Raw genomic sequence first — 24,355 nt, 5'->3', positions numbered from 1 at the left:
TGGCCACCACGCCCGGCGCTGCCCGGGGGCGCCGTCCGCGGCGGGCTCCCGGCTCCCGGCGGGCGGGGCGGGGTGCACCGGGGAGGGACGGGGACTTTATAGACCCTTGACCGGTGCGGCCGTGCCCTCGGGGCCCAGGTCTGCGCCGGCGGGGTTTGGAACCACAGTCTGCGCACACGGGGCTTCCAGCCACCAAGCGTCCTGGAACGTTCAGTCCCGAGCGCTCGGAGGTGGGAACGCCGCCTCGGGGTGACTGTAAACAGCTCTCAAACGATCGGCCCCCCAGCGTCTGCGCAGCGAGGCCGCCGTCGGGGCTGAGCGACCGGCCGCGCCAACCCGCCCGGCGGGGGGCCGTGGTCTTCCTGCGGCTGGGGCTGCAGGGTGGGGATGTGGAAGAGGAGCCGGGGCACCGGAATCCGTAGCGGGCAGCTGTCGTCCTCTGGCTGCCCTGGTGGGTGGCTTGCCTGGTACAGCACCCTCCCCCACTTTTACCCAAACAAATTCAAGTCTTTTTGAGAGTGGAAGGTGCTCCCCAAACTACTTTTTGTGTGTTTTTGAGATAAAGACACCTGTTCCTAGAAGCGAAGCGTTCACACGTGATGTGGAGTGCGGTCAGGCCAACGTTCTGCAGTGGGGCGGCCGGGGAGCCTGTTAAGGCAGGAGCGCCGCGCTCACCCCCAGGGTGGGATTCAGCTGTGCTGGTTTGGGGGCTGAGAACCGTGCTTGGAAAAGGTTCGCAGGGGAGATTGCCACTGGGCTGGTTCTGGGAATGCACTTGGAGAACACTAAGTATGTTTCTCTGATGTGCTAACCTTTGATCTTGGTTTAACAATTTGTAGGAAATCATTAAAGCCAGTGTTTGTGGGGCAGGAGGGCTGGGGTGCCAAGAAAGGTTGAAGGGGCCTCTGGGTTCTCCTTGGTACCAAGAGACTTCTATTCGGTTGCCAGGACAACCGGTAAGGCCTTGCTGTCACCATGGCCCTGGGCTGCCTGATCACTGAGGTGCCCTTGATCCCCCTCCCTGAGCATGTTGGGGGGGTGCAGTACAGGTGTGTGTGGCTGGTGGCTGAGGTGGGAGGTGACTGCAGATACCCCAGCTGCCACCATGTCCGCAGGTGAGCACAAAGATAGGGCAGGCTCTTACCGGAACTGAACCTCCTGCCCCAATCTCCATCCCCTGCACAATGGGCGTGGCCCCCACCCCAGCTTCAGCAGACCTCAGTGTTCAGATGCTCACCCCTGCCACCTTCCCTGAGCCCCCGACCTGGTTCTCAACCATGTGCAAGGCGGCTGGGGGAGTGGAGTGGGTTGGAACCTCCACCTGCCCCAGCTGATGAAGGCCTGCACAGGGTCCCCCAGGAGGTAAAGCAAGGACAGAGCTTGGGGCCACAGAGCCATGCCTCCAGGCACTCAACCCTGGCAAGGAGAGAGCGATGGCTGAGTTCTCTTGCCGTCTGTCATTATGTTCCTGTACGGCCTGAACTGTGTGTCTCTTTCTCGGAGTGAAATCAACAGCTGCCCACACGATTTCTCTGCAGGCCTCGGGGCCTTCCATAGGTAGCTTTACCCCTCCAGGCTTCAACCCAGTGGACCTTGCAACTCTCCTAAAATCAGGGGCCCTGGGAGAACCTGAGACCCTATTATCCCCTTCCCTGCCCCCTCCATGTCAGGGCACTGGGACCACTTGGAAAGGGAGAGGCTCCACTTGACATTCCTGAGCTGCCATTGGGTCCCCGCCAGGCTTCAGCCTTAGGCAGGCGGAGGGGAGAGCCAGCCAAATGGCAGGGGAGGGTGGTCTGGGCAGCTGGAGCATTTTGCGGGGAGGTGCCTGCTTGGGGTTGAGCCCCTCCAACCCGCATCTGGCCCCTGGCCCAGAGCCTCTCCCGGGACTGTGAGCTGACACGCAGGCCTCTCGTGGGACCCACTCAAGTCTCCACCCTCCGTGGAACCACTAGCCAAGGTCGTGGAGCCGAGTGATGCTTGTGCAGGCCAGCGAGGCTCGGGCAAGAGGCAGAGGTGCAGCAAGAAATAGCCCAGTTTGGGGGAGGTTGAGGGGAAAGTTCTGGGCCTACCAGGAAGAGCGGCCCTAGAGCCCAGGCCTGGGTTCTGCGAGCTTTACGACTTGGCTTTGAGTTAAAGCTCACCACACGATGGGCTTGGTTATTAGGCCCTGGACACAGCTCTTCACCGTGTGAGGGGGCCCGGGGCCACAGAATGACAGAAGAGTGGTGGCCTGACCAGCCACGACAGTCCCTCCCCAGAGGCATCACTGCGGCGCGTGGCGGGGCTCCCCAGAGTGCCCCTTGGTACAAGGCAGCCGCGCGAAAAGCGGCCAAGAAGCAAATGAAAGGATGCTCGAGGGCATCAGGCATCGGAGAAATGCACCTCGAAACCACGGTGAGCGATCACCCCACGGCCATTAGGATGGCAGTGATCCAGAAACACCCACGTGACACGTGTGGGTGAGGATGCAGTGAAACCGGAACCAGAGTGCGCTGCTGTCAGGACCGTAAGATGGCACCCTCTCCACGGAAGACGGTCTGGAGTTTTCCACGGAAGACGGTCTGGGTGGCCTGTCACCCGGCAAACCCACCTCTCGGTGAATATCCAAAGGGATTGAGAGCAAGGCCTCGAAGAAATCACCGCACTCCTGTGTCCGTCGTGGCATCGTCCACGCTAGGCCACAGGTGGTAGTAGTGCGCGTGTCCAGCAGGGGATGGGTGGGTAAAGAAAGTGTGGCTCCTACAGACCATGGCAGGAAGTTCAGATGCTAAATTGTGCTTTTTACCCCAATAAGATAAATGGAAAAGGGGTGGGGGAGGGGCTGCAAAGCGCATGTGGTCTAATCTTCCCAACTCACAGAGGGGCAGACCGAGGCCCCGACAGGAGCCTAGCTGTTGCCCAGGTACCCAGTCCCAGCAACATCCCATCAGGACGCACTTTGCAGATGGGAAAACATGACATGGCAGGGCACCGTGGAAAGCCCCCTCGAGGGCTTGGGCTTGTGGCCGTGGTTGTTGCCGGCCTTTAAGAGGTGACCACATATGTCGGCAGCACTTAGTCATCTAGAAAATTCACTTAAGAGGACCAACTCCTGTCCAGCTGATGTCAGTTAACCCGGCTCTCCCAACTCCGAGAGCCAAAGCCCTGAGCCCCTCCCTCCAGAGAGCCCCCCCAACCCGCTACCCCCAGAAGCGGGCAGTGAGGGCAGATGTGACTGGGTAAAAACGTGGGGAACAGACGTAAGGAAAATCCAGCTTGGCCTCCGCCTGAGACTCCGTTTCTACATCTCTGAAAAACAGGGAAGGGCCTAATCCCATGTCAGGCCCAAGGCGGGTGTTCAGTAGAAGGGGTCCTGGATTTGGGCTCTGGAGCTGGGGTCCTGCATTCCCATCCTTGCCCATGTGACCTCTCGGTGCCTCAGGGGATTCAGCTGCAAAATGGGGTAACAGAATGGCTCTGAGGTTTAAGTGCATTGGTTCGCTTCAAGGGTGTGGCTTGTTTAAAGGCCCTGGGGCCAATGGCGGTGCTCGGATATCAGCCACCTTTGGGAGGTCCTGAAGCCAGATCGTGTGTCCCTGGGTCCCTGACAAGCACCTCACCCAAGTATCTCCACTGTTGTGTGCCCACCACAGCCCCACAGGCCTGACAGGCAATCCTCTCCCGGGGACAGGGCGAGCAAGTCTGGGCTGTGGGACGCTCTGTCCCGGCTCCTGAAACATGGCCTGCTGTCTCCTCAGCCCTGGGGGTGGCTCATCCAGAGGCGGGGAAGCTTCGAGGCCCAGGCCTTCATGCTGACCCAGGACTGACAAAGGGGAGGGCAGAAAGAGGCAGGTACATAGGAGAGGATGTTGGGGTAACCCTGTGTAACATGGCCACACACGTCCTCCCCTGACCCCCATCACTGATTTCTGTGCTCCACACAGCACCCTGGGGACGAGAGTGGACGTCTGTCAGAGACCTGACCATTGGGTATCTGAGAGTCGGGGAGAGGGAGGGAATTCAAGTCACAGATGGGAGGGGGATGGGGAGGAGAGGAAGTGGGGGAAGAGAGGGGGAATCTGTGAGGCAGTAGACCAAGAGCAAAAAGGCTACTGGCTGGAGGGAGGGATAGGGTTGGGTGGCCTTGACAGAGGCCTGGCTGGCCCAGTCAGCCTGAGGCCTCAGGCCAGTAGGGACCCCCTCACCAGCCCCAGGACACATTGACTCAGAAGCTGCTATGCTCCTCTCCTCCCCGAGACCCCCACGGGCTTTGACCCACAGCCCTACAGGTGGGGAGGGGATCTGGCATCACAAGATACCTCCCCAGGTCCACCCCGGGGACTCCTGGCCCTTGCTAAGAATCTGTCCGTGAGCAGGCCCGGGAAGGCCAGAGCCACCACATCCATCCCCGCCCATGCTGCTGGCAGACATCGCCAGTCAATCCCGTCACCGTCTGGCACTCGCCAGGCGGCCTCCAGGTTTTGACTCTGAACTCCAACCTCCCGTTAGATGGACACAGGGAGACGAGAAGGGGATCTGCCCAAGGTGCCCCCGAGACAGCACGAGAGGCAGGCTCGGCACCGCTGCTCCCCTCTCAGCGGGCCCCTCCGCAGGGGAGAGGAAGCGAGGCTCGGCCCTGCTAACCCACATCCCCACGGACCGCAGGAGAGGCCTGGAGGGGTGCTCCCCACAGCAATCCCTGCAGGATTTGGGCCTAATCCCAAGCACGAGGGCTGGCTGGGAAAGGATTTGGTTTCATTCCTTCAGCTGCCCAAGCCTTGGCCTGAACCCCAGGGCGCAGGAGTGAAGGCGCGTGGCTGCCCAGCCTCCACCAACAAAGCCTTCCTTTATTAAATAGAGATCGTGTTACATTCCATTCAAAGGAGGAAATCAGCTGTGGTGAGGGATGTGTCCAGGTTGGATCCCGGTCCCAAGTGGGCTTTGAGGGGTGAGGAAGGGGGCCTGGGTCCTGCCCACCCTACCCCGGTCCTGTGTGCAGGGCTTGGTGGCCGCGGTCCCCGTCGTCTAGATGGCCACCCATGGCTGAACACAGACATAGGTGTCTTGAGGCCCTGTCTGTGTTTTACTTTGGGAGAAAATATCCTAATCCTTCCAGTGGTGGTGGGGGCAGGGCCTCTGGAGCACGGGGGCTCAGATGGGGGGAGGGGGGAGGTCAAGTGCAAGGAGGAGGGGCCCTGATCCATCTTAAGAACAGTTTGGGGACAGTTCTCAAGCAGATACAGGTTGGTGTGCAAGTCCCTGACAGCCCCTTGGGGCCCTACCACCCCCACAGATGCTGGAGGCAGAGGGCCCTCTGGGGCCAGTTCAGGGAGGCTGCCTGGGAATAGGTGAGGGGTGGCCACCAGGGGGTGCTGGTGACCCAGGGCTTGGGACCAGAGGTGGGTTGGGGGTGGGGGGAGGATACCCTGGAGGTCAGGCCACCCAGGTGGGTGTCAGGCCCCTTTCTGAGGACGTGGCAGCAACAAGGCACCTGCAAGCAGCAGCTCCCGGGCTTGCCCCAGGTACCCCCTCCCAAGGGCTGAGCCCAAGTATAGGTCCAAACTCCTTGGTCTTTGGTGGTTTCTTGAAAGTCTCCTGGTGTCTGTGAAGACAAATGTCTGCTCACAAGGTCCTGTCTGTCCCGGGATGAAGGTCTGGGACCAGCTCAGCAAGGCGTCCACGGCCTGGCCATTCGTCCATCTGGTTCAGCTTCTGGCTCAGGGCCGGCTCCAGCACCCTGTCTTCCCAGGCAGGTGTCAGCTGCTGCTCAGAGCCCCCCTCTAGGCCCCGGACGATGCCCTAGGCCTCCTGGGGGAAGAAGCCGAGCTTGGCCAGCGACATCTCCTTCCGCAGCCTCGTGATCTCCCAAAACATCGGCTCAGCTGCAGGTGGAAAGAAGATGGACTGCTCAGGGACAGGGGCCCCTCGAGCAGATGGCCTGGCCCCTCTCCCCTGGCTTTGGGTGGGGCAGTCGGCAGGCACCCAGGGCTCCCCAGTCCCCCAGCAGAGATGACCTCAGTGACCTCTCTAAGGCTCCAGTGGACCTCTCAGTGGACCTCTCTAAGGCTCCACACAGAAGCCTCGCAAACTTGAGTGCTGAACACACCCTACCCCACCACACTGGGGGTCATGGCCACGGCCTGACACTGACGTGCACAAACACACCACCATGCATTTGCTGGGCTCCATACGCTTCCCAACCCTGTCTCCCCGGAGGCTCGGAGACCCTGAGTGGTCAGCAGAGCCACGGGGTCAGTCCGAGTTCCCCTCCAAGGCCTTGACGCCCGGGAAGAGAGGCTCAAACTCCAAACGGACAAGTCTGGTAGAGGAGCAGGACGCTAGGCCTTGCAGAACAGGGGTAGAGGGGACAACAGGTGGATGGAGGACCTGCCGGGCGGGCAAAGGTGAAGTGGGAGACAGCAGCTGGTGTCAAATGACTATGAGGTGTACCCCCAGTGGGGAGGAGGAGATCCACAAGGGACACCCACCCCATCATGGAGGGCTTCCAATGCCAAGCCGGTAACAGGGAGCAGTCCCCTCGAACCCTGGGGCCTGGGAGAAGTTTCTGGGTGGGAGAAGGCAGCGGGACCTGGCAGAGGCTGGCAGAGTCCTCCCCTCTGTCCTCTGTCCTGGGCACAAAGCACCTAGTCAACCCCCCACACCGCTGCAGGCCTGCCTGCTCCCTCCCATGGGCCAGCCCCGCCGGCCACCAGGGGGCGCTCACCTTCCTGTCGCACCAGGCCTTGCTGGATATAGCGGATATAAGTGAAGAAGTTGCACACCGCGGTGATCTGGGGGCAGAAGCAGGGAGGCTGTGACCCGCCAGCCTTCACAAAAGGGGTCCCCCCCAAAAGCCAGGGCAGACCAGAGACCAGAGCGGGAAACCCCACATCCCATCAGAGCCAGATAATGCTCTCTGAGCTGAACAGGGCTGGGCTCTATAATTGCCTGGGTGGCTCAGTCGGTTAACCGTCTACCTTCAGCTCATGTCATAGCCTCGGGGTCTCGGAATCGAGTCCCACATCGGGCTCTCTGCTCAGCAGGAGAGTCTGCTTCTCCCCTTCCATCTGCCCCTCCGCCCGCTCCTGTGCGCTCTCTCTCTCTCTCCCTCTTTCAAGGAAGTCAATCAAATCTTTTTTTTTTTTTTTTAAAGATTTTATTTATTTATTTGTCAGAGAGAGTGAGCACAGGCAGACAGAGAGGCAGGCAGAGGCAGAGGGAGAAGCAGGCTCCCTGCTGAGCAAGGAGCCCGATGTGGGACTCGATCCCAGGACGCTGGGATCATGACCTGAGCCGAAGGCAGCTGCTTAACCAACTGAGCCACCCAGGTGTCCCTCAATCAAATCTTTTAAAAAATACATAAATAAAATTTGATCACGAACAGCAGTATTAGTACTCCTCCCAATTAAAAAAAAAACAAAAAAACCCAGCAGCAACTAACATTTCACCCAGCACAAGCATCCCGTGAGGCAGACATGCTTATCGTCCCCATTTTACACACGGGGAAAACAGAGACCCTAAGAACAAAGCTACTGGACCACAATTACAGAGGCCACGAAGACAGTAAGTGGCTGAACTGGAAGGTGAAACCAGGCGGCCTGCCCTAGAATTCACGCTCATCCTGAGGGACCTGCCTGCTCCAGGGGCTCGAGGACCTGGCCGCCAGGCCTTGGCCTGGTGCTCCTGGTAATGCCAGGATAGGCAGGGGGATCAGAAGCTGCTCACCGGGGTTGCCCTGCATCCCCAGGCTGGAAGCCCCCCGCCTGGCCTGAGGCGTGCTCCATGCCAGGCCCTGTACTGGGCACCACAGACCCTAAGCTGGCTCCAATGTGGGCCCTTCCACAAAGACTCTCCTACTGCAAGAAAGGGTGCTGCTGCTGGGGCCCTCTTCCCCATGGCTGAGAGTGTTGGCCACTAAGGGCTCATGGGTGCCCCTCTGTACCTCCTAGCCTGGCACACCACAGCCAATGACTGGTGTAAAAAAGGCCAGCTCTCTTGCCTCCGGGTAGAACTCCCCCTGGGCTGCAGAGGTCCCAAGGATCAGGCTGCAGCCAGACTCCAGCTGAGGTTATCTCCTCTTTTGCTTCCTCATCCCCGCATTCTACTTTCTTCACTCCTCCTAAGAATGGTGTAAAATCCTCATCTTGGGCTCAGCTTTTAGGGAACCCAACCGGAGACAGGACAGAAGGTGGCCAGCAGCTGTGACCAAAACTGTACCTACTCAATGCCCAGGGTTCCAGGGGAGGGACGCCAAGTGTGTGGGGGCCCAGGGGGTCCAGAGTTACAGGGAGGGGACCCTCAAACACACAGAAATCCTTGCGAGGAGGACAAAGCATGTGCAGGGGCTTGGTGGCCTGGGCCAGTGTGAGAGGGGCGCCCCAGTCAGGGGACCAAGCCCATGTGGCTCAGGAGGGGCTATGAGGAGGTGGGGCAGAGATTGGTGCTGGAGAAGCCTGTGTGCCAGGCCACGGAGTTTCCCAGTGGCCAGTGGGCCCCCACCGCAGGCTGGTGAGCAAGGAGAGGCAGGGAGCAGTGGGGTTCTCTCCCCAGGGCTACGCTTCAGGGATGGAAACCTCTTCTCCCTACGGATGCCATATGCCTTGGTCTCTTTGACGTGGGGACTCCTTCCTAAGATTTCACACCGTTTCATCTCCCATCCCAGCTCTGCCCAAGGCACAGACACACAGGCCGGGAAGAAACAAAGTTCTATAGTGTTTTTTTAGTTTTTACATCTATGGATATGGTTTTGCCAGGCACAGAATGGCTGGCGAGGTTCCTTCTATGGAGTCCTGGTGAGGATCCAAAAAAAGGCCCCTGGAAGGGGCTCTGGGCCCAGAGATGCGGGGCAGAGGCTGCGGGGAAGGCGGACTGAGCTCAGAATGGGGAGGCCCCCGGTCCAGGTCACGCCCCTCCTTTCTAAGGCACAGACTCCCATCAGCAAACGGAGCTCAACTGGCTGCTGTGGGATGCACTCAGATGACACGCTGGGCACCCTGCGGAAGCTTGCTGGGCCCAGACAAGCTGCCCAACAACGGGGCCATCTGCCCACGTCGACTCCTTTGAAAAGCCTCTAATAGGTCAAGGACAGGAGATGGTTCTCTCCTTCATCCCCCAGCTCGGTGAGGTCCCCTGACCCAGCCTGGGCCACTCGGCAGGTGAGGATGGGAGCTGGGATTCCCGGAGGCCTCGTGGCACCCTCCATGGCAGTCTCGAGTAACAGAGAGACCTCAGCACCTTCTCAAAAGTCTGGGGCCAGAGCCTGAGCTGGGAGGTGGGAGCCTGGAATTTAAACCTGAATTCTAATGTCACTCCCATGATTAGGTTTCGGCAAGCAAAGAGGCACCGCGGTCCTCCCTGCCCCCAGCCTGAGGGACTGGGCCCTGCCAACAGCCATGGGAGCTCAGAAGAGGACCACTATTTCCAGAAAGGAGGCAGCCAGCCTATTCCTTGACTGCAGCCCCTGAGCCGGACACCCAGCTAAGCTGTGCAGACTCTTGCCCCAGGGAGATAATAAAAGGATGGTTTTAAGCCACTAAATTTATGGTAATTGGTTCTGTAGTAATGACAAACTAATTCACCAGGCTTGGCTGTGTGGCCTGAGTCAGTCTCTGCACCTCTCTGAGCCTGTGCCCTGCTCTGCAGATCAAGGTTGGGCTCCTAGGCCTGGGGCCCTGAGTCCCAGCCCAGGGTGCCCCTAGGAAGCCCAGGACCTTCCCACTGGATGACTCACCCTGGCCCGGGAGGATGGTGAGATGTAGTAGTGGCTCTCAGAGTCCCCAAGCCGGATTCGGTGGCGACAGGCACGAGCCAGCCCGCTCAGGGCACAGGTACTAGGGGAAAGCAGAGGGGGCTGTGGTGGCTGGCAGGGGCTCGCCCACCCAGCTCACGCAGGGAGGATGGCAGGCAGAAGGATGCACCGAGGGAGGGAGAGGCAAGCGGACCAGGGGGGTGGGGGGCCTGGCATTCTCTCCCTGAACCCCAGCTTTCCCAGGAGCCAGGGAAGGAGGCGGCAGCCTCAGAAGTCCCTGGGAGAGACCTTTAACCTATGTTGGATCTCACCCCTGAACCCCTCACCTTGCCCCTAGGGGGCAGGAGAGCTCAGTGCACCTCATGTGAGGTATACCAAAGCTCCACTCGCTGCAGCCCCTCAAAACACCCCCTACTTTACTGGGGCCCTCAGACTCAGTCCCACCTTCCCCAACTAAACAGGAGTCCACTGTCTCCTCCACTTGGTCACCAGGTCCTCAGGCTAGGTCGTGCCAGCAGGGCTTTTGGCTTGAATCCCCTCAGCTCCTCTAACCAGCCCCTTGCCTCCCCTCTCCCCTTCTCCACCTTACAGCCAGGGGCTCCTCCAAAGCTCACATCTAGCCCATCATCTTTCCCTGCTGCTTTCCTACTGCCCAGGAAACCATTATGGAGACTCTGGAGCAGAGGAAGGTCAAGTAGGCACCTGGGCTGCGGGACTTATCAGTGCCTTTGTTGCCTCCAGGTTCACTGTGACTCTGATTGGACCTGGCAGCCCTCTTTTTAGGAAACATCTATTGATGACTGTGAAATGCTGGCCTAGTGAGTCAAAGCCCAAACTTCATCCAAGACCCTTTATACTCTGACCTCAAACACTCTGCAGTCTCAGCCCTATCTCCCTCCCCACCCCATGGCTCTGCTCATAAACCCAGTGATGTTTCCATTAACACCCTGGCTTCTCGTATCTTCGCTCCTTTTGTTCCCTCTGCCTGAAGGGCCCTTCCCTACTTGGCAAACTGCTGTTCGTCCTTCAAAACCTGGCTCAAAGGTGCCCCTGTGTGACAAGGCTACCCCCGTGGGAGGACAAACCCTGGGATGCCAAGGGCAAGGGCTCCCCGCCTCTGCCCCCTGCTCTACCCTGGCTATCCGGTTCTGCTGCGAGCCCTGCTCGATGGCAGCTGAGCCGCAGGAAGGACGAGAAGCCAAGGGCAGCGTGGTTATTTATCAGCACAAGGAGAGTGAAGAGCGACATCACTTACATGGCAGATGGGGCCCAGAACCCACTGTGGGTAGGGGGGGAGAGGGATGCCTGTCAGGCCCGCCAGGAAGAGGGAGACTCCCGGGAGGGTCTAGAGGTGGGGGACGGGAATCTATGAGTAGAGGCAGGAATTTGTGCCAAAGTTGCCTCCTTACCCTGCCTGAGGTCAGCCGGCGTGCCTCTGCGCTCCTCCCTAGCCGGGCCTGAGCACCACACTCCAGCCCTGGGTCCCATCCCAGGACCCCCCGGAGACGGGCCGAGGCTCAGTCCCTGGTTACCCCCTGGGCAGAGCACAAGGCTAGGCATGGCCTTCTCAAGCAGGCAGCAGAGGGTGAAGGGCGCTAAGCTTACTTGGTGCTGCCACACTCAACCGCGGCCACCTTCACCGTGGGCGGTGTCTGCGTAGCCACGGGCTCGATGGTGAGCGTGTTGTCCTCCACGGCTGCCCGGACCAACGCCGAGAGCTGCGACAAAGCAGGGTGGCAGGCCAGGCCATGAGCGGCTGGCCTCGGGCTGCAGGGCTGGGCCCCGGGGCCGGCCGCCCTCCGCCCCACCGCACCTCCTGCATGGTGAAGTCCAGACAGGGGCCCACGTCCTCCCGGTACACCCTTTCGAGGAACGGGGAGGTCTTGTCCAGGGTGGGTGATTCCCGCCAGGCCTGGAACTCTGCGAACAGGGTGGTGTCCACCTGTGGGGGAGGGTGAGCCAAAGGGGGCCAGTCAAGGCGCTGGAGGGCCCCCACCCCCGACGTGGCAGGGACAGGTGGAGCCGAAGGAGGTGGGGACCGGGGAGGTTGAAGGGCAGACCTGCCAATGGGTCTGTCCCCAGGGGCCCAAGCAGGGCAGCAGAGCTCCAAGGAAGAAGTGCTTCCTTCCCTTTGCCCCCAGGGGCTCAGAACCCAAACTTCCGTAGCTAGGTGTGCTTTTAGCTTCCTGGCTCTACAGGGTCACAGACTTGGGTCCAGGGCTGCGTCCCGAAGACCCTCTGCCTCCTGGAGGAGGAAAAGCTGAAGAAGGGCCCCGTGGGTGCCCCCCCCCCCCGCACACAGACACATGCACACAGACAGAACACACATGGGGCCACCAACTGCGGGGGAGGGAGTGGAGACGACGGGCTGGTCGCCCTGGGCCCTGAGCGCATGCGGTGTAAGTGAGGCCCGGCTTGGCGGGGGCAGAGGGGCGGCCCCTCTCCCCAGCCATTACCTGTCGGGAAAAGGAGAGAGAGGTAGTGGAGGAGGGGGCCGCGGGCGGCTCCCCAGGCAGGAGCTGCCAGGCCGGCTCGTAGGTGAGGTGAACAGCTTTGCTGGGGACCACGCAGAGGAGCAGGGAGAGGAGGGGGGGCAGCCCGGGCTGGGAGGGGCGGGGCAGACAGACAGACAGGTGCACAGAGACAGACGGGAGGAAGGAGATGTTAGTGTTACGGTCAGAAGCTGAGAACTCAGAAGTGGAGGCGAGGCCTGCCTGGCATCCCCTCCCTGGGAACCCCAGAGACAGGGGGCAGGATGGAGCTGGGGGCTGCCTTGGTGTCAGAGACCACAGGACCCCGAGTCCCATGTGGCCCTTGTAGGGCACGCTGGGTGCGGCCCGGAGCTGAGCTCCTGACACCTAGGGCTTGTGAGCCCCCTTGGCTCCAGGAGGCCCTACTTATGTGAGGAAGGTGAGGCTCCGGCAGGGGCCTTCACGTGTCCAGGAACCCATGGCCAAGGACGCCACAGTCCACTGCCCAGCCTGGACCAAAGACCCCAGCTGAGGCTGGGGAGTGTAGGGAGAGCCCCCAAAGGCTCTGCCTGTCTAGGTACCCTCACCAGAAGGTGCTGAGGACCCTCGAGTCCAAGGATGTCACAAGCTGGACCTCAGGGCTGCGGACATGTAGGGCCCAAGCAGCCTGTCCCCAGAGGCCCAGCAGTGGCCTCCCTAGGTCCAGGGAAGGTGTCCTCCCGAAGAACTCCCCCATCTTCCCCCAGCCCAGGCAAGGCCCTCAGGCCCCAGGCCAGCCTCAGGTGCCCAGAATACCACCTACAGCTTGGAGGGGTGTGGACAGGCTAGCAAGCCCTCATGGGAGATGTGAGGGGTACACGCACTACACCCAGAGCCTGAGGGCCAAACCTTGTATCACAAAAAGGCTGCCCAGCCCTCCCAGACAGAGGACACCGAGGCCCAGAGATGGCAGGACAGGCTCCAGGTCACACCGCAAGGCGTCAGGTCTCCCTATGGGGCCCCATGGCGTGCTGACGCCGGACACCGCCTCTGTTTCCTGTGTCCGCTGGCCGCCTGTGACCCCTCACCTCTTTGCCCTCCTTGTCCGGGGTGAGGGTGTGTCCAGCCGCGGGGCACACAGCGGGGCAGAGGGTGCTGCTGGTGCTTTTATGACGTAAGTGGCCCTTGCGGGGTCCGGCCTTGCTGGGGCTGAGCAGCTGTGGGTGGAGCTCGCGGTTGGGGGAGGCTGGTGTGGACGTGAGGACCAGCGTCTTCAAGGCGGTCACCTCCGCCTGCAGCATGTCGATCTGGCCGGGAAGAGGGGGCCGTCAAGCCCAGTCCAGGCCTAATGTCACCGCAGCTGCCAGCCACTGGCCACCCCGGCTCAGGACGGCCTGTCCCAGTGGTGACTGGGACCTAGCCCCCCTGCCCCCTTACCCCTGGAACAGTCTTTGAGGTGGGGACTGAGACACCCATCCTACAGATGGGGAAACTGAGGCTCGCTGTATGCCAGGGCTCTGTGAGATGCACCTGTCTGGGAGCTGGCCGGGCCTCACCTTGCCCCGCGCCTCCTTCAGCTGCTTTTCCGACGCCGCCTGCTTCATGTTGGCTTCCCGAACCATCTTGTGGGCTTCCTGGGAAGGAGGCAGGCTGTGCGTGAGCGGTGAGGGGCCAGCGCGCGGCCGGCAGACCCGTTCCCGCACCCGTCCCCCAACCCGTCCCCCGGCGGGCCGGCCGCGGTACCTCAAACAGGCTGGCCGTCAGCTCCTCCAGCTCCCGTTCCAGCTGCTCCCGCACCTTGGACAGCCGCTCGCACTCCTCATCCTTCAGCTTCAGCTCCTGCGGGGTCCAGGGCGGGCGGCTGTCAGCCTGGCGTGGGGGGTGGGAGGGGACCCATGCCCACCAATTGGGCTCCACGGCCAGGGTCCTCTTCCGCGGGCCTCCGAGCCCCAGCCTCCCTTCCTGTCGCCCTACAGCTTAGGATGCGTTTCCCACTTTGCTGCAGCGCGATGTCGAAACCCCAACCGTCGGTCTCTCTGAGAGCTCAGAACGGGCCGTCAGAGCAGTCCAGATGGCTGGAAATCCTTCAGAAGTCACCAGAACTGGTTTCTCCTCTAACTGGTTTCTCCTCTGTGCTGCCCTCATGCTCGGCATGGCCTCCGTGCGGGTGCTCAGGGAGAGCCCACGGCCCCCTCCAGGGGCGCCCCTTGTCCCCGCCACCCTCGGAGCCCCACCTTCTGGGCTTTGTGCAGCTCGTCCTTCAGGAACTCGGAGCCCTTCTCCCGGATCTCCATGGAAGAGCTTCGCAGGCGCAACACGTCCAGCCGGGCGGCCGCGGGGCCCTCCTCACCTTGGGCCTCCTCCCCTCCAGGGCTCTCCGCCAGGCCTCCTGGGGACTCCCTGTGGCTTCTGCAGGGGCCCACGCTCTTCCTGGGGACTGGGACAGCTTCGAGGGGCGGCGGGTGACCCTCGTCTGGGTGGGGCTGGCTGCGGGGCAAACAGCAAGTCCAGGGTGGGGGTCCTGAGACCCAGAACTGAGCCGAGGGACTGACCCTGAGCCACACGCCTGCCACTCGGGGCCTGGTCTGGGCCCATCTGTAAAACATGTACACTACCCGCGAGGCTGTCACTGAGCTGTCCTACAGATAGAAGGACAAAACGCGGGGTCTCCTGGGGGCCAGGTCAGGGCGCCCTCCTCACTGACAACCACCCTCTCAGGCCTAGAGCCTAGGGCTGGGCCTGGCATACAGTAGGTGCTTAGTTCGGGTTTGTCCAGCAGGAGACTGTAAATGCATCAGTGCTGAGAATCTGAGTCTCCATTTCTACAAAGTGGGGACAGTCCCTTGGGCCCTACCTCTGGGGTCACCCAGTGGATCTGATGTACATAAAACCTTAGCACACAGAGGGTCCCTGGGTGGCTCAGTCATTAAGCGTCTGCCGTGGGCTCAGACCCTGATCCCGGGGTCTAGGAATCCAGCCCCCAGTCCAGCTCCCTGCTCAGTGGGGTGACTTGCTTCTCCCTCTCCTTTGGCCCCTCCCCTCACTTGTGCTCTTGGCAGGGGACTCTTTCTCAAATAAATAAATAAAATCTTAAAACAAAAACCTCTGCACACGGGTGATTGGGTCATGGACATTGTGGAGGGTGCTATGGTTGAGTGCTGTGAAGTGTGTAAGCCTGACGATTCACAGACCTGTACCCCTGGGGCTCATAATACATTATATGTTAATAAAAAAATAAAATTTAAAGAAAAAAAACCTCTGCATACAGGAGGCACTTAAATGGGAACTGCCTTCTTGGCTACTGTTAATGCAAATTTTATGCAAATTATATTGCACTCCGGGTGGGCAGGAGAGGAAGGACCCAGCCAGGGCCCGCAGAGCTGAGAAAGGAAGACTCTGCCACACAGCCCAGGCAAGGCAGACTGTCTTCCTGCTCCCTGAGCCTTGTGGGGGACAGTCCCGGCTCTCCGCTGCTCTGCCCTGTGACGACCTCAGGCAAACACCCGTCTCTGGGCCTCAGGACCCTTCTCTCCCTAAAGTCAAAGCCCCTAGAGGTAGTGCTGTGGCCAGCAGCCTTCGTGCCCCCCCCCCCATCCATCCACACCCCCCACCCTACAAGAGACCCTGCGGAGGGAGGGAGGCAGGAAGGGAGAGGGCTCGGGGCCCAGCAGCGGTTTGTGCCAAGACAGCACCTCCGGACTCGCTCACTCAGCAGAAGCTGGCGGGCCCCTGAGCCAGCAGCTTCGGGGCCATGATGAGGGGGTGGGGAAGGGGAGGGGAGGGGGCTCCCGGGGCCCACACAGGAGGGAGAAAAGCCAGGGCCAAGGGGTCATGGGACTCAGGCTAACTCAGGCGCAAGCGTGAAAGGCAAGACTGGGGATCAGTCCCTCCTCCCTGTCATCCGGACCCTGAGACAGTCACCAAGCAGCCCCTGAGCTCCGGTTCCTTCCAGGTAGCACAAAGTTGCTGGGGACCCAGGGGACCCCTAGCAACGAGCCAATTCCCAATCCTTCTTCACGTGGCCCTGTCCCTGCGCCCAGCCCAGTCTGCCTTTTGCTTTGGGACCGGCAGAGCGTGTGGCTTCATGCTGGGCTTCATAGTTGCTTGGCTGGGTCCTGCCTGGCAGGGCCCCGGGGCTCTGACAGATAAAGTGGGAAAACACATCTATCGCTCCATCGACAGTGACGACGCAAGACAGGGATCCTTCCTCATACCTTTGTGTGTGTGGGGGCGGGGGGGGGTCCTCGTTGGCAAGGGGGTCTCCAAGGTGTGAGCAGGGGCTGTGGCAGTGGTATGGCAGCCCTGGGCTGGGGTCTGCATCTGGGGGCCTCACCCTGGGCCAGAGGCCCCCTGGGCTGCTCTGTGCCTGTCCTCTCATTTACAGCTCTCAACAGCATTCAAGGGACAGTCCCCGTCCTACAGATGAGGGATGGGGTCTCAGAGAAGAGCAGAAGGGGCCCAGGCTCACAGGGCTGCTCAGAGGCGCTGCTGGCCAGATAGCCGGGACTTCTACAGTCCAGGCCCAAAGCGCCCCCTGCCGGTAGGGGGCGGTGTGCGGGCACAGTCAGGGCATCTGCTTCAGGACCCAGGGCTGCGACGCTCAGGCGGGCTCAGGAGACTCCTCCTTGGCTGCAGCAGGGAAATCTGACCCAATTCTGGCCCGACTGACTTCTCAGATTCTGCTCCGGCCCAGAAACTGCCTCCCAGGAGGGCAGGCCGGGGCTGGGGGAGCTGAGGCTGAGAGCAGAGGCCAGCCAGAGTCGGGCCGGGCCAGGGTCCACACCAGGCTCCAAGCTGGGGTACACACCAGACCCTGGGAATGTCACTGCAATTCTCTGAAGCCACCTGTGGGACGGGAGTAAAAGCCTGGAGGAGGTGGACTAAGAACCAGGTGAAGAAGATCCAGCACCCGAGAAAGACGGGGCCATCTGCAGCCACACTGCCTCGCCTGCCCAGGCTCTGGGTCCCGCAGCCCAAACCACAGGCCCAGGGAGGTCTTCTGGCTGAGAATCTGGAGGCCTGGGGCCCAGGGCCACTTCCTCGGGTGAGAGAGGATGGCCCTCGTCACTTGGAATAGCCAGGGGCAGCAGAACCCAACTCAGGGACTGTACGCTTCAACAGGACGAGCAAGAACTGTGGGCCACGGAGGGGGGCGACCAGCAGGGATGGCACTGGACATAGGGCAGGATCCCAGGTTTTAGACACCCAGCTCTGATGTCTTTTCCTCTGTAAGGACCACCCCAGACATCACTCGCGTCCCCGCTGAGGAGAAAAAGACCTCCAGCCCCTCCCACGAAGGCCACCAGAGTGGTCACTAACTCTCCTGCTGGTCCCAAGGTCATGGGCTGGGGTAACGGCCGGACCGTCCTCCATCATTTTCCCAACAGGCTCTCACTTCAGCCCACTGCTGGGAAGGATGAGCCCAATTTTGCAGCCAGAGGAAATAAATGATGGCCTCCCCACATTCCCCCCTCCCCAGTGTAAAATCCCAACTTGAAAATCCTGATGGCAGAAAGCGTGGGAAGAGCAGGACTGCCCGGACGTTACCAACTGCCCAAAGCCCGGGCCAGGGGTTCAGGAAAGATGGGGTCTCCCTGTACTGGGAGGGAAGCTTTCTGTAGGCCCTCCCCTCATGCTTCAGAGCTGTGAGGCAACTCAGAAATTTCAGAGAAAGAAGGGACCCCAGGCCCCATAGGTCCAGCCCAAGCCAGAATCCTCTATCATCACATACTCAGCATCCCAGATCAGGGGCTGGAAAACCTCGAGGTGAATGCCCGCGGGGCTGGGGAACTCCCTCCTTGGACAAGCATGGGCTACTCCTTCAGTTCTTCTGCCCCACACCCCCTCCCCACCCCTCAGTCCAGGTCCACAGCCCTCAGCTCGAGCCTTTTCAGCCCCCATTCCCTGCAGAAACAGAGTCCAGAGTCCAGAATATGCTCCAGGGAGGGCCTGTTACAGGACCCAGAGCCACTGGGAAGAGATTAGAGGCAGGAGACAGTAAGAGTCAAGGTCAGAGGAAAGTGGGAGCACCCAACATCCCCATCCTGAAGCAGGTTCTGCTGTCTAGAGCCCATGACAGTTTAGACAGGAAAGGCCCCACTGGGTCACTTCCCCAGGAAACACACATGGGGGGCGGGGAGCAGCAACCACAATGCTCACCCCCAATCCTGCCCTAGAAGGGCCAGCAGGGCTTTCGTCCCCATCCACAAAAAATGGCAAGCTGGGAATGAGGACCCCTGGATCCAATGGTCCCAGCAATCCCCACTGGGCCAGAAGGGCCTGACCAGGACCCGGCATACTCTTTCCATCTCCAGCCCAACCACCTGCCATGAGTCTTCTCTGCCCTTCAATCTCTCCCTACTGGTCCACTGACCAGAACCCAGGTCACCTCTTTGAACTAAAGATCCCTGTGTTAATGGGCACGATGGGTTCATTAGAGAAGACGGAAGGAACTAGTTAGGGAAGCTCTGAAATGGGGTGGAGCGGGGAGAGGCTGGGAGGGCACGCTGGGAGCGCTCACCCTCTGCCCGGGGCCAACAGCGTGGCTATCACTGATCTGGTCTATGGGGCAGTGCCACGGCACAGGAGCCCCGTTCACACTTACGGCCCTGCACGCACAGGCATTCCGGTAAGCCCCAAGGCTGACCAAGCCAAGGGACTCCTCCTGTCCAGGGGCCCCGAGGAGTCCCAGCAAAGGTTTCCCGCATCGGCTCCTGCAAGCCGGGCTGCAAGCCCAGCCAGGCGAAGAGGACAGAGGGGGGCTACGTCTTCAGCTCTGAACCCTCACAATGTCGCTGCCGGGATATGCTCCCCCGAGCAGGTCTGGACAATGAGGCGCCTGGTGTTCAGAGAGGGATGGTGACCTGACCGGAACACGCAGCAAAGAAGAGGCAGGGTGGGAACAGAACCCAGAGTCCCTGCACTACTGCATCATGTGACCTGTCACCCGGAGAAATCCAGACGGGAGGAAAGGGATGAATGGTGGTTTTGGAGAAGTGAGGCAGGACGCAGATGGGGTTTGAGGAAGTTTGAGCCAGTGCCTGAGAGGTTGGGGGGGTGGGGATGGTGGGGGTTCCATCCAAGGCTGTTGCATAAGCCAGGCAGGTCCTGGGCTCGGGAGGGATGTGCGGAGGCGACAGACACACAAAAGACTCTGACGGGGGAATTGGGGGAACTGTGGCAGGAACAAGTGGCAGGAACTAGGGGCTGGAGAGGGTGATGGGGAAAAAAAAAAAAAAGCAACAAAACTACAGCTATTAACTAACATAATGAAATGGTGCCCGCCATGGGAACAGGGAACTGGGAGGGGGTCTGAAGGGGAAGGGAGAGGGGGTAGCTGAAGCGTCTGGGAAGTGGCATGTCCTGTTCAGGTCTCTAGGTGGCTGAGGGGAGGTACCCGCCCGGAGGGAGCAGCTGCAGTCTGAGGGAGCACTGGGGGAGGAGTAACAGAGGAGCCTAGGACCAGCCACCCCAGGGCCGGGAGGGAGAGTTCTAGAATGGGACAACGGTGTCCTATATGTCACACATGGGAACAGAACGTCAGGCTTGCGAGCAGAGCAGGACTCTGGGGTTGGGGGGGTGCGGTGCAAGCAGGTAAATCTGGACCACTCCAGCAAGGGGGACCTGGCTGCCGGGTGGAAGGCAGGGAGGCTGGAACACCTGAATCAGGTGGACGGGGCTGAGCAAGCCTCTCCTTGTGGGAGCCCCAGCCCAGCCCAGCCCAGCCCTGGCTCTCCACGGAGAGCCAGCACCAGGCCTGGGAGTGTAGGAGCTCACTCTGCACGCACAGCCACCTGCTCAGTCCTAGAAGGGCCCTCGAAAATCCAACACATACAGAGCGAGCATCTCTCATGTGCTAGGCACCCCATCAGCCCCGACCCACCCAATCTGCAGGACCACACAGATTTGAGCCGCACCGTCCCTGAGCCCCTTGCCGACCACCACCCTGTTGGGCACAAATCTTGGGCAGAGGTGGGGAGAGTCTAGGACAAGCAGGATTCTCATGAGGGTCTGATAGATAGATAGGGTAGGGTAGATAGTTAGATCAGGGAGGGCTTCCAGGAAGAAGCAGCTGGGAGAGGTGCGCAAATGCTTCCCAGGCAGGAGGCCCACCTTTCTTCCATACTCCAGATGAAGTCTGAACCTATGGACCCCTGTGACTTAGGCCGGATAGGCAGGAGCTTGAAAATCCAAGTCTCTCAGAACCCAGAGCAGTTAAGTGTCCTGCTCAAGATCACACAGCCCGTCTGCAGCCCCAGGGCTCCCCAGCATCCCGCTCATTCCAAAGATGCAGTCCTCCATCCCTGGGAGGGTAGGGGAATCTCATTTCATTCCTGAGCGGTCCATCCGAGCCTGGCTCTCCCTGGAGATAGGTAATGATCAGTCCTGTCTATCAGAGAGGGAAATGGAGACCAGGGGAGAAAACTAGGCCAGAACTCAATTTCTGGCTTTTGCTGACCAAGCCCCAAGTACCTAGCACTGTGTTAGCTGCAGAGACCCAAGAAGTGGCCCTCACCCCATCTCAGAGCAGGCTTGGCATCCAAGACTATGGACATGAGAAGCTCTGGGCGATGGGGAGGGGAGCATCCCAATTTGGGGGGAACTGCCTCTGAGTTCAGCATTCAGGGCTCCTACGCAAGAAGTCCCAAGGAAGAGGGCCCACCTGAGCTCCTGCAGAGTCCTGCCGCTGCCACCCACCCCAGGGGAGCAGCCCTGGGTCCACGGCCAAGGTGGGGTGAACCGGCACCAGGGCCTAACCATTAGCGGCAACCATCCCTCACCAGCAGATAAGGAAGGTAGGTGAGGAAGGAAGCCCCAGAGACATCGACAGCTTAGCCAGGGCCACTGACCCCCGATCCCAGACTCCTCATACTCTAGAATAAAGGACAAAATATGCACCTACCCAGACTGTCCTGAGCCCCTGGGGGCCAGAAGCCCAAGCAGTTCAGTTGGACTTACATGGACAAGTAGGAACCCAAGCAGGGTCCCCACTGGCTCCTGCTGGAGTCTGGGTGAGCTCCTAGGACTCAAGGCGCCCAGTGGATGTTGGCAGTTGGCCCCTGATCCTTCAATCCCTGCCTCTAATATCCTATTAGGGGAAATCCACAAAAATGCCGTGCTCAAGGTAACCCCAAAAGTCAGCCTCTCACTCCCAGGTGTCCAACTCCTCCTTGTGCCCCTCAAGCTTTCCATCTGCATTTATAAAATGCCTACTAGGTGCTCTATACCTGGCTAGGCCCTGGGGTTAGGCTAGGGCCTAAGGGTCTAAATGTACATATAGGAAGTGAGTTATAGGGGCACCTGGGTGGGTCAGTCAGTTAAGCGTCTGCCGTTGGCTCAGGTCATGGTCCCAGGGTCCTGGGATCATCATAGGATCCTCGCATCCAGCTCCCTGCCCAGCAGGAAGTCTGCTTCTCTCTCTCTCCCTCTGCCCCTCCCTGCTGCTTGTGCTAGCTCTCTCTTTCTCTCAAATAAAAAAATAAAATCCTAAAAAAAAAAAAAGAAAGAAACAAAAAGAAATGAGTCATACTGAGGATCATGTGGGGGTCAGCTTGGCAGCCTGGTTCATCCAGAAGGCTCTTGGGAATATGGCCAGGAGGCTGGACTGGGGCGGAGGGAGGGGGGTCTTCTCCAGGACCCTGAGTCCTTTTCACCCTGTCCTTAAAGAGGACCTACTGGGCTCCCAGCCCTGTCTGTCTGGCCCCAACCCGGATGCCTCCAGGGAAGGGCACTCAGGGCATGGATCAGCCCCCAACCCCTCCCACCCCAAGCTACTCATTTCACCCAGAGACCCAGAGAAGTGAGGACATACTCTCAAGATCACACAGCAACTCAGTGACTGTTACACCTGGGTGACCCCCAACACATCGGGTCACAAGCTTCTTCCAGACTGGGCTGCCTGTTACACAGTTAACCCCACGCAAGACTGTGCTAACCCCATCAGGTCCCACACAACCACTTTCTCCCTGAACTGTCTTCCTCAGGGGTGGGGGAGGACTTTTTCAAAGAACACGCTCTGCTTCACCTTTCACCCTTTAAGGGGCATGCCTCTCCACACCTCACCCCTACCTGGAGCTCTTTCTCCCAGCACCCCCTGCTGGGGACAAAGACTCACTACTCCTTAGCATCTCAGCCCAAGCTTTGCTAGGGACCATGGAGTCAAGAGGATCCAGCAGGCATCAGAAACCTCTCCAGCCAGCCGGCACCACTCCTCCCTCCAGCACGCCTGCCCTCACTCCCCAGCTTTGGCTGGGAAATAGCCCTGTCCTGGGACTCCCCCCACCCACCAGCTGGCCCAGTTCTTTACAGGAATACAACCCACTCCACTCTGGCCACAGCTCTTCCAGGACCTGGCCTTTCCAGGCCATGGGGAAGAGGAAGTATTTGCCCAAGTCCCTGAGAAGACCACAGCCTTCCTGCGAACAGGGCAGGGGACCCACACCACGTCGGCCAAGGAACGGGGATCACCCCTGAGAGCCAATAAACGGCAACAGGGACTCAGGCCACTAAACCGGGACCCGGGACGGTGCTGCCCTCCTTCAGACTGCAGGGAGGTCCTACCGCACACCTCTGAGCCGGCTGATCCAGGAGCCCCAGATGGAGGTTCATCAACTAACTAGCGACCTTGGCAGAGACCCAGCCCCCCTTTCCCAATTGCACTGCTTTCCAAGGGTTCACCCAGGCTGGGGGAGCGGGGGGGCTCCTCCAGGTGCATACCCCACACTTACTCCGGCTTGCAAGCCACCCCCACTCCGCCCGCCCCCTTCTCCCTCGCGCTCCAGATGAGCCAGGAGTTGGCGCCCGCACGCCGGGAAGGTCCGCCGCCCACCCCACACTCCGCACCCACAGAGAGCACCCCCGACCCCTCCCCGCGGGGCGTCCTTCCACCTCCGCAGCGAGTTAGCTCGCGCGTCCCGGTGCTGCAGGGCGCCCCTCCGCCGCCCGCCGGGTGCACACGCGGCGGGGACACCCCCCCACCCCTAGCCCCCGAGGCCGCCGCGGTGCGGGGACCGCGCGCGGACCTACCCGCTCCACATCCCGGCGCCGCCGCGAGCTCCCTGCGCCGCCCCGCGCCGCGTCCCCGCCCGCCGCCTGTCAGGCCCGCCCGCAGCCCCCACAGGCCCCAGCCCGCCCCGGCCCCCTCCCTTCCCGGCGGGTCACGTGGCCGAGGGGGTGGCCCGAGGACACGTGCCCGGCCCCGCCCCTCCGCCCCGGGACTATGCGGCGGCTGGAGCGGGGGAGGGGCTCGCGGCCCGCGGACTCCTCTCTGGTCCCCCGGCGCCCCGGCGCGGCGGCTCCCGAGCCCTCGGCCACGGCTGCTCAGGAACCTTGGCGGCCGAGCGCTCGGAGCCCGCCGACAGCCCCCGGCGCCCACAGCCGGCCGCTAGCCCGCACACCCCTGCCCTGGGCTTCCCGGGCTCTGTGCCGGTTCCTGGAGGGTGGGAAAGGGGCCAGACCCCAAAAGAAGTTTTCTCGGGTTTACTCTTGAGCGCTCATCCCAAAGGAAGACCCACCTTTGGCCCCGAGTCTTCAACCCCAGCCCTCCCCCACCCGCAGCCCACGCCCACCTGGCAAAGGGCCTTCCGCTCTTGTAGGGAACACTGCCTGCCCATCCCTTCCCTGCCTTGGCCCAGCATCTACTGGCCGGGGGAATGCACCCCCACCACGCACACCTGTCCGGATTTAGGTCCTCTGTAAAACCTCATCCCAGACCACTGGTCCTCCTGTCCCTCCATCCCTCCGCCCCTCCGCCCCTTTGTCACTGTTCGCAGCCCTGACTGCTGGCCTCGACTTCAGCCTGCAGCCGGATCCAGGGAGAGGATAGCTCTTCTCTCCTGCCAGGGACCGTGGCTCCCACCCTCTGTGTCCAGAGAGGCCTAGGAGGCCAAGAGGAAGGAGGTTGATCCCTTCCAGATGGCACCAGAACTCAGGATACTACTCTTCCGGACCCACAGAGCTGGGACCCCAGGCTTGAATTTGTCAGGTCTTCACTGGGGACACACATTTCTTCCATTCATTCATTCATTCATCCTTCCATCCCATCTGAGCACAAACTATGGATCATATAAGGGCTGGGGATCCAAACTACACAGACACATGCTCTGTCATCCCAGGGGACCAATATGGTAGGGAGACAGCAGGATGGGAGACATACTCACAAGGACCTCCACTTCTA

At 60.7% G+C, this 24,355-nt stretch overlaps 1 protein-coding gene across 3 annotated transcripts; it reads right to left on the bottom strand.

Annotated features, from left to right (window-relative positions):
* Positions 1 to 4,808: 4,808 nt before the first annotated feature.
* On the bottom strand, positions 4,809 to 23,267 carry RAB3IL1 (RAB3A interacting protein like 1; the record flags this gene model as incomplete). Of its 3 annotated transcripts, none has more annotated exons than XM_080815822.1 (10): positions 4,809 to 5,864; positions 6,707 to 6,773; positions 9,713 to 9,812; positions 11,336 to 11,448; positions 11,544 to 11,672; positions 13,269 to 13,487; positions 13,737 to 13,814; positions 13,924 to 14,019; positions 14,415 to 14,667; positions 23,206 to 23,267. In XM_080815822.1, 10 exons carry the CDS (start codon positions 23,214 to 23,216, stop codon positions 5,782 to 5,784), a joined length of 1,149 nt encoding a protein of 382 aa, XP_080671948.1. In that variant the 3' UTR covers positions 4,809 to 5,781. The 3 variants fall into 3 exon arrangements, with proteins under 3 accessions (XP_080671948.1, XP_080671949.1, XP_080671947.1); XM_080815823.1 differs by lacking the exon at positions 23,206 to 23,267 and adding an exon at positions 12,187 to 12,333 and having other exon boundaries at positions 14,415 to 14,786; XM_080815821.1 differs by lacking the exon at positions 23,206 to 23,267 and having other exon boundaries at positions 14,415 to 14,786.
* Positions 23,268 to 24,355: the final 1,088 nt, after the last annotated feature.

The sequence above is a fragment of the Martes martes genome (genome assembly GCF_963455335.1).
Source record: "Martes martes genome assembly, chromosome: 10".
NCBI lineage: Eukaryota > Metazoa > Chordata > Mammalia > Carnivora > Mustelidae > Martes > Martes martes.
The sequence above is the reverse complement of the archived record's forward strand: the minus strand, read 5'-3'. Positions and strand labels throughout refer to the sequence as shown.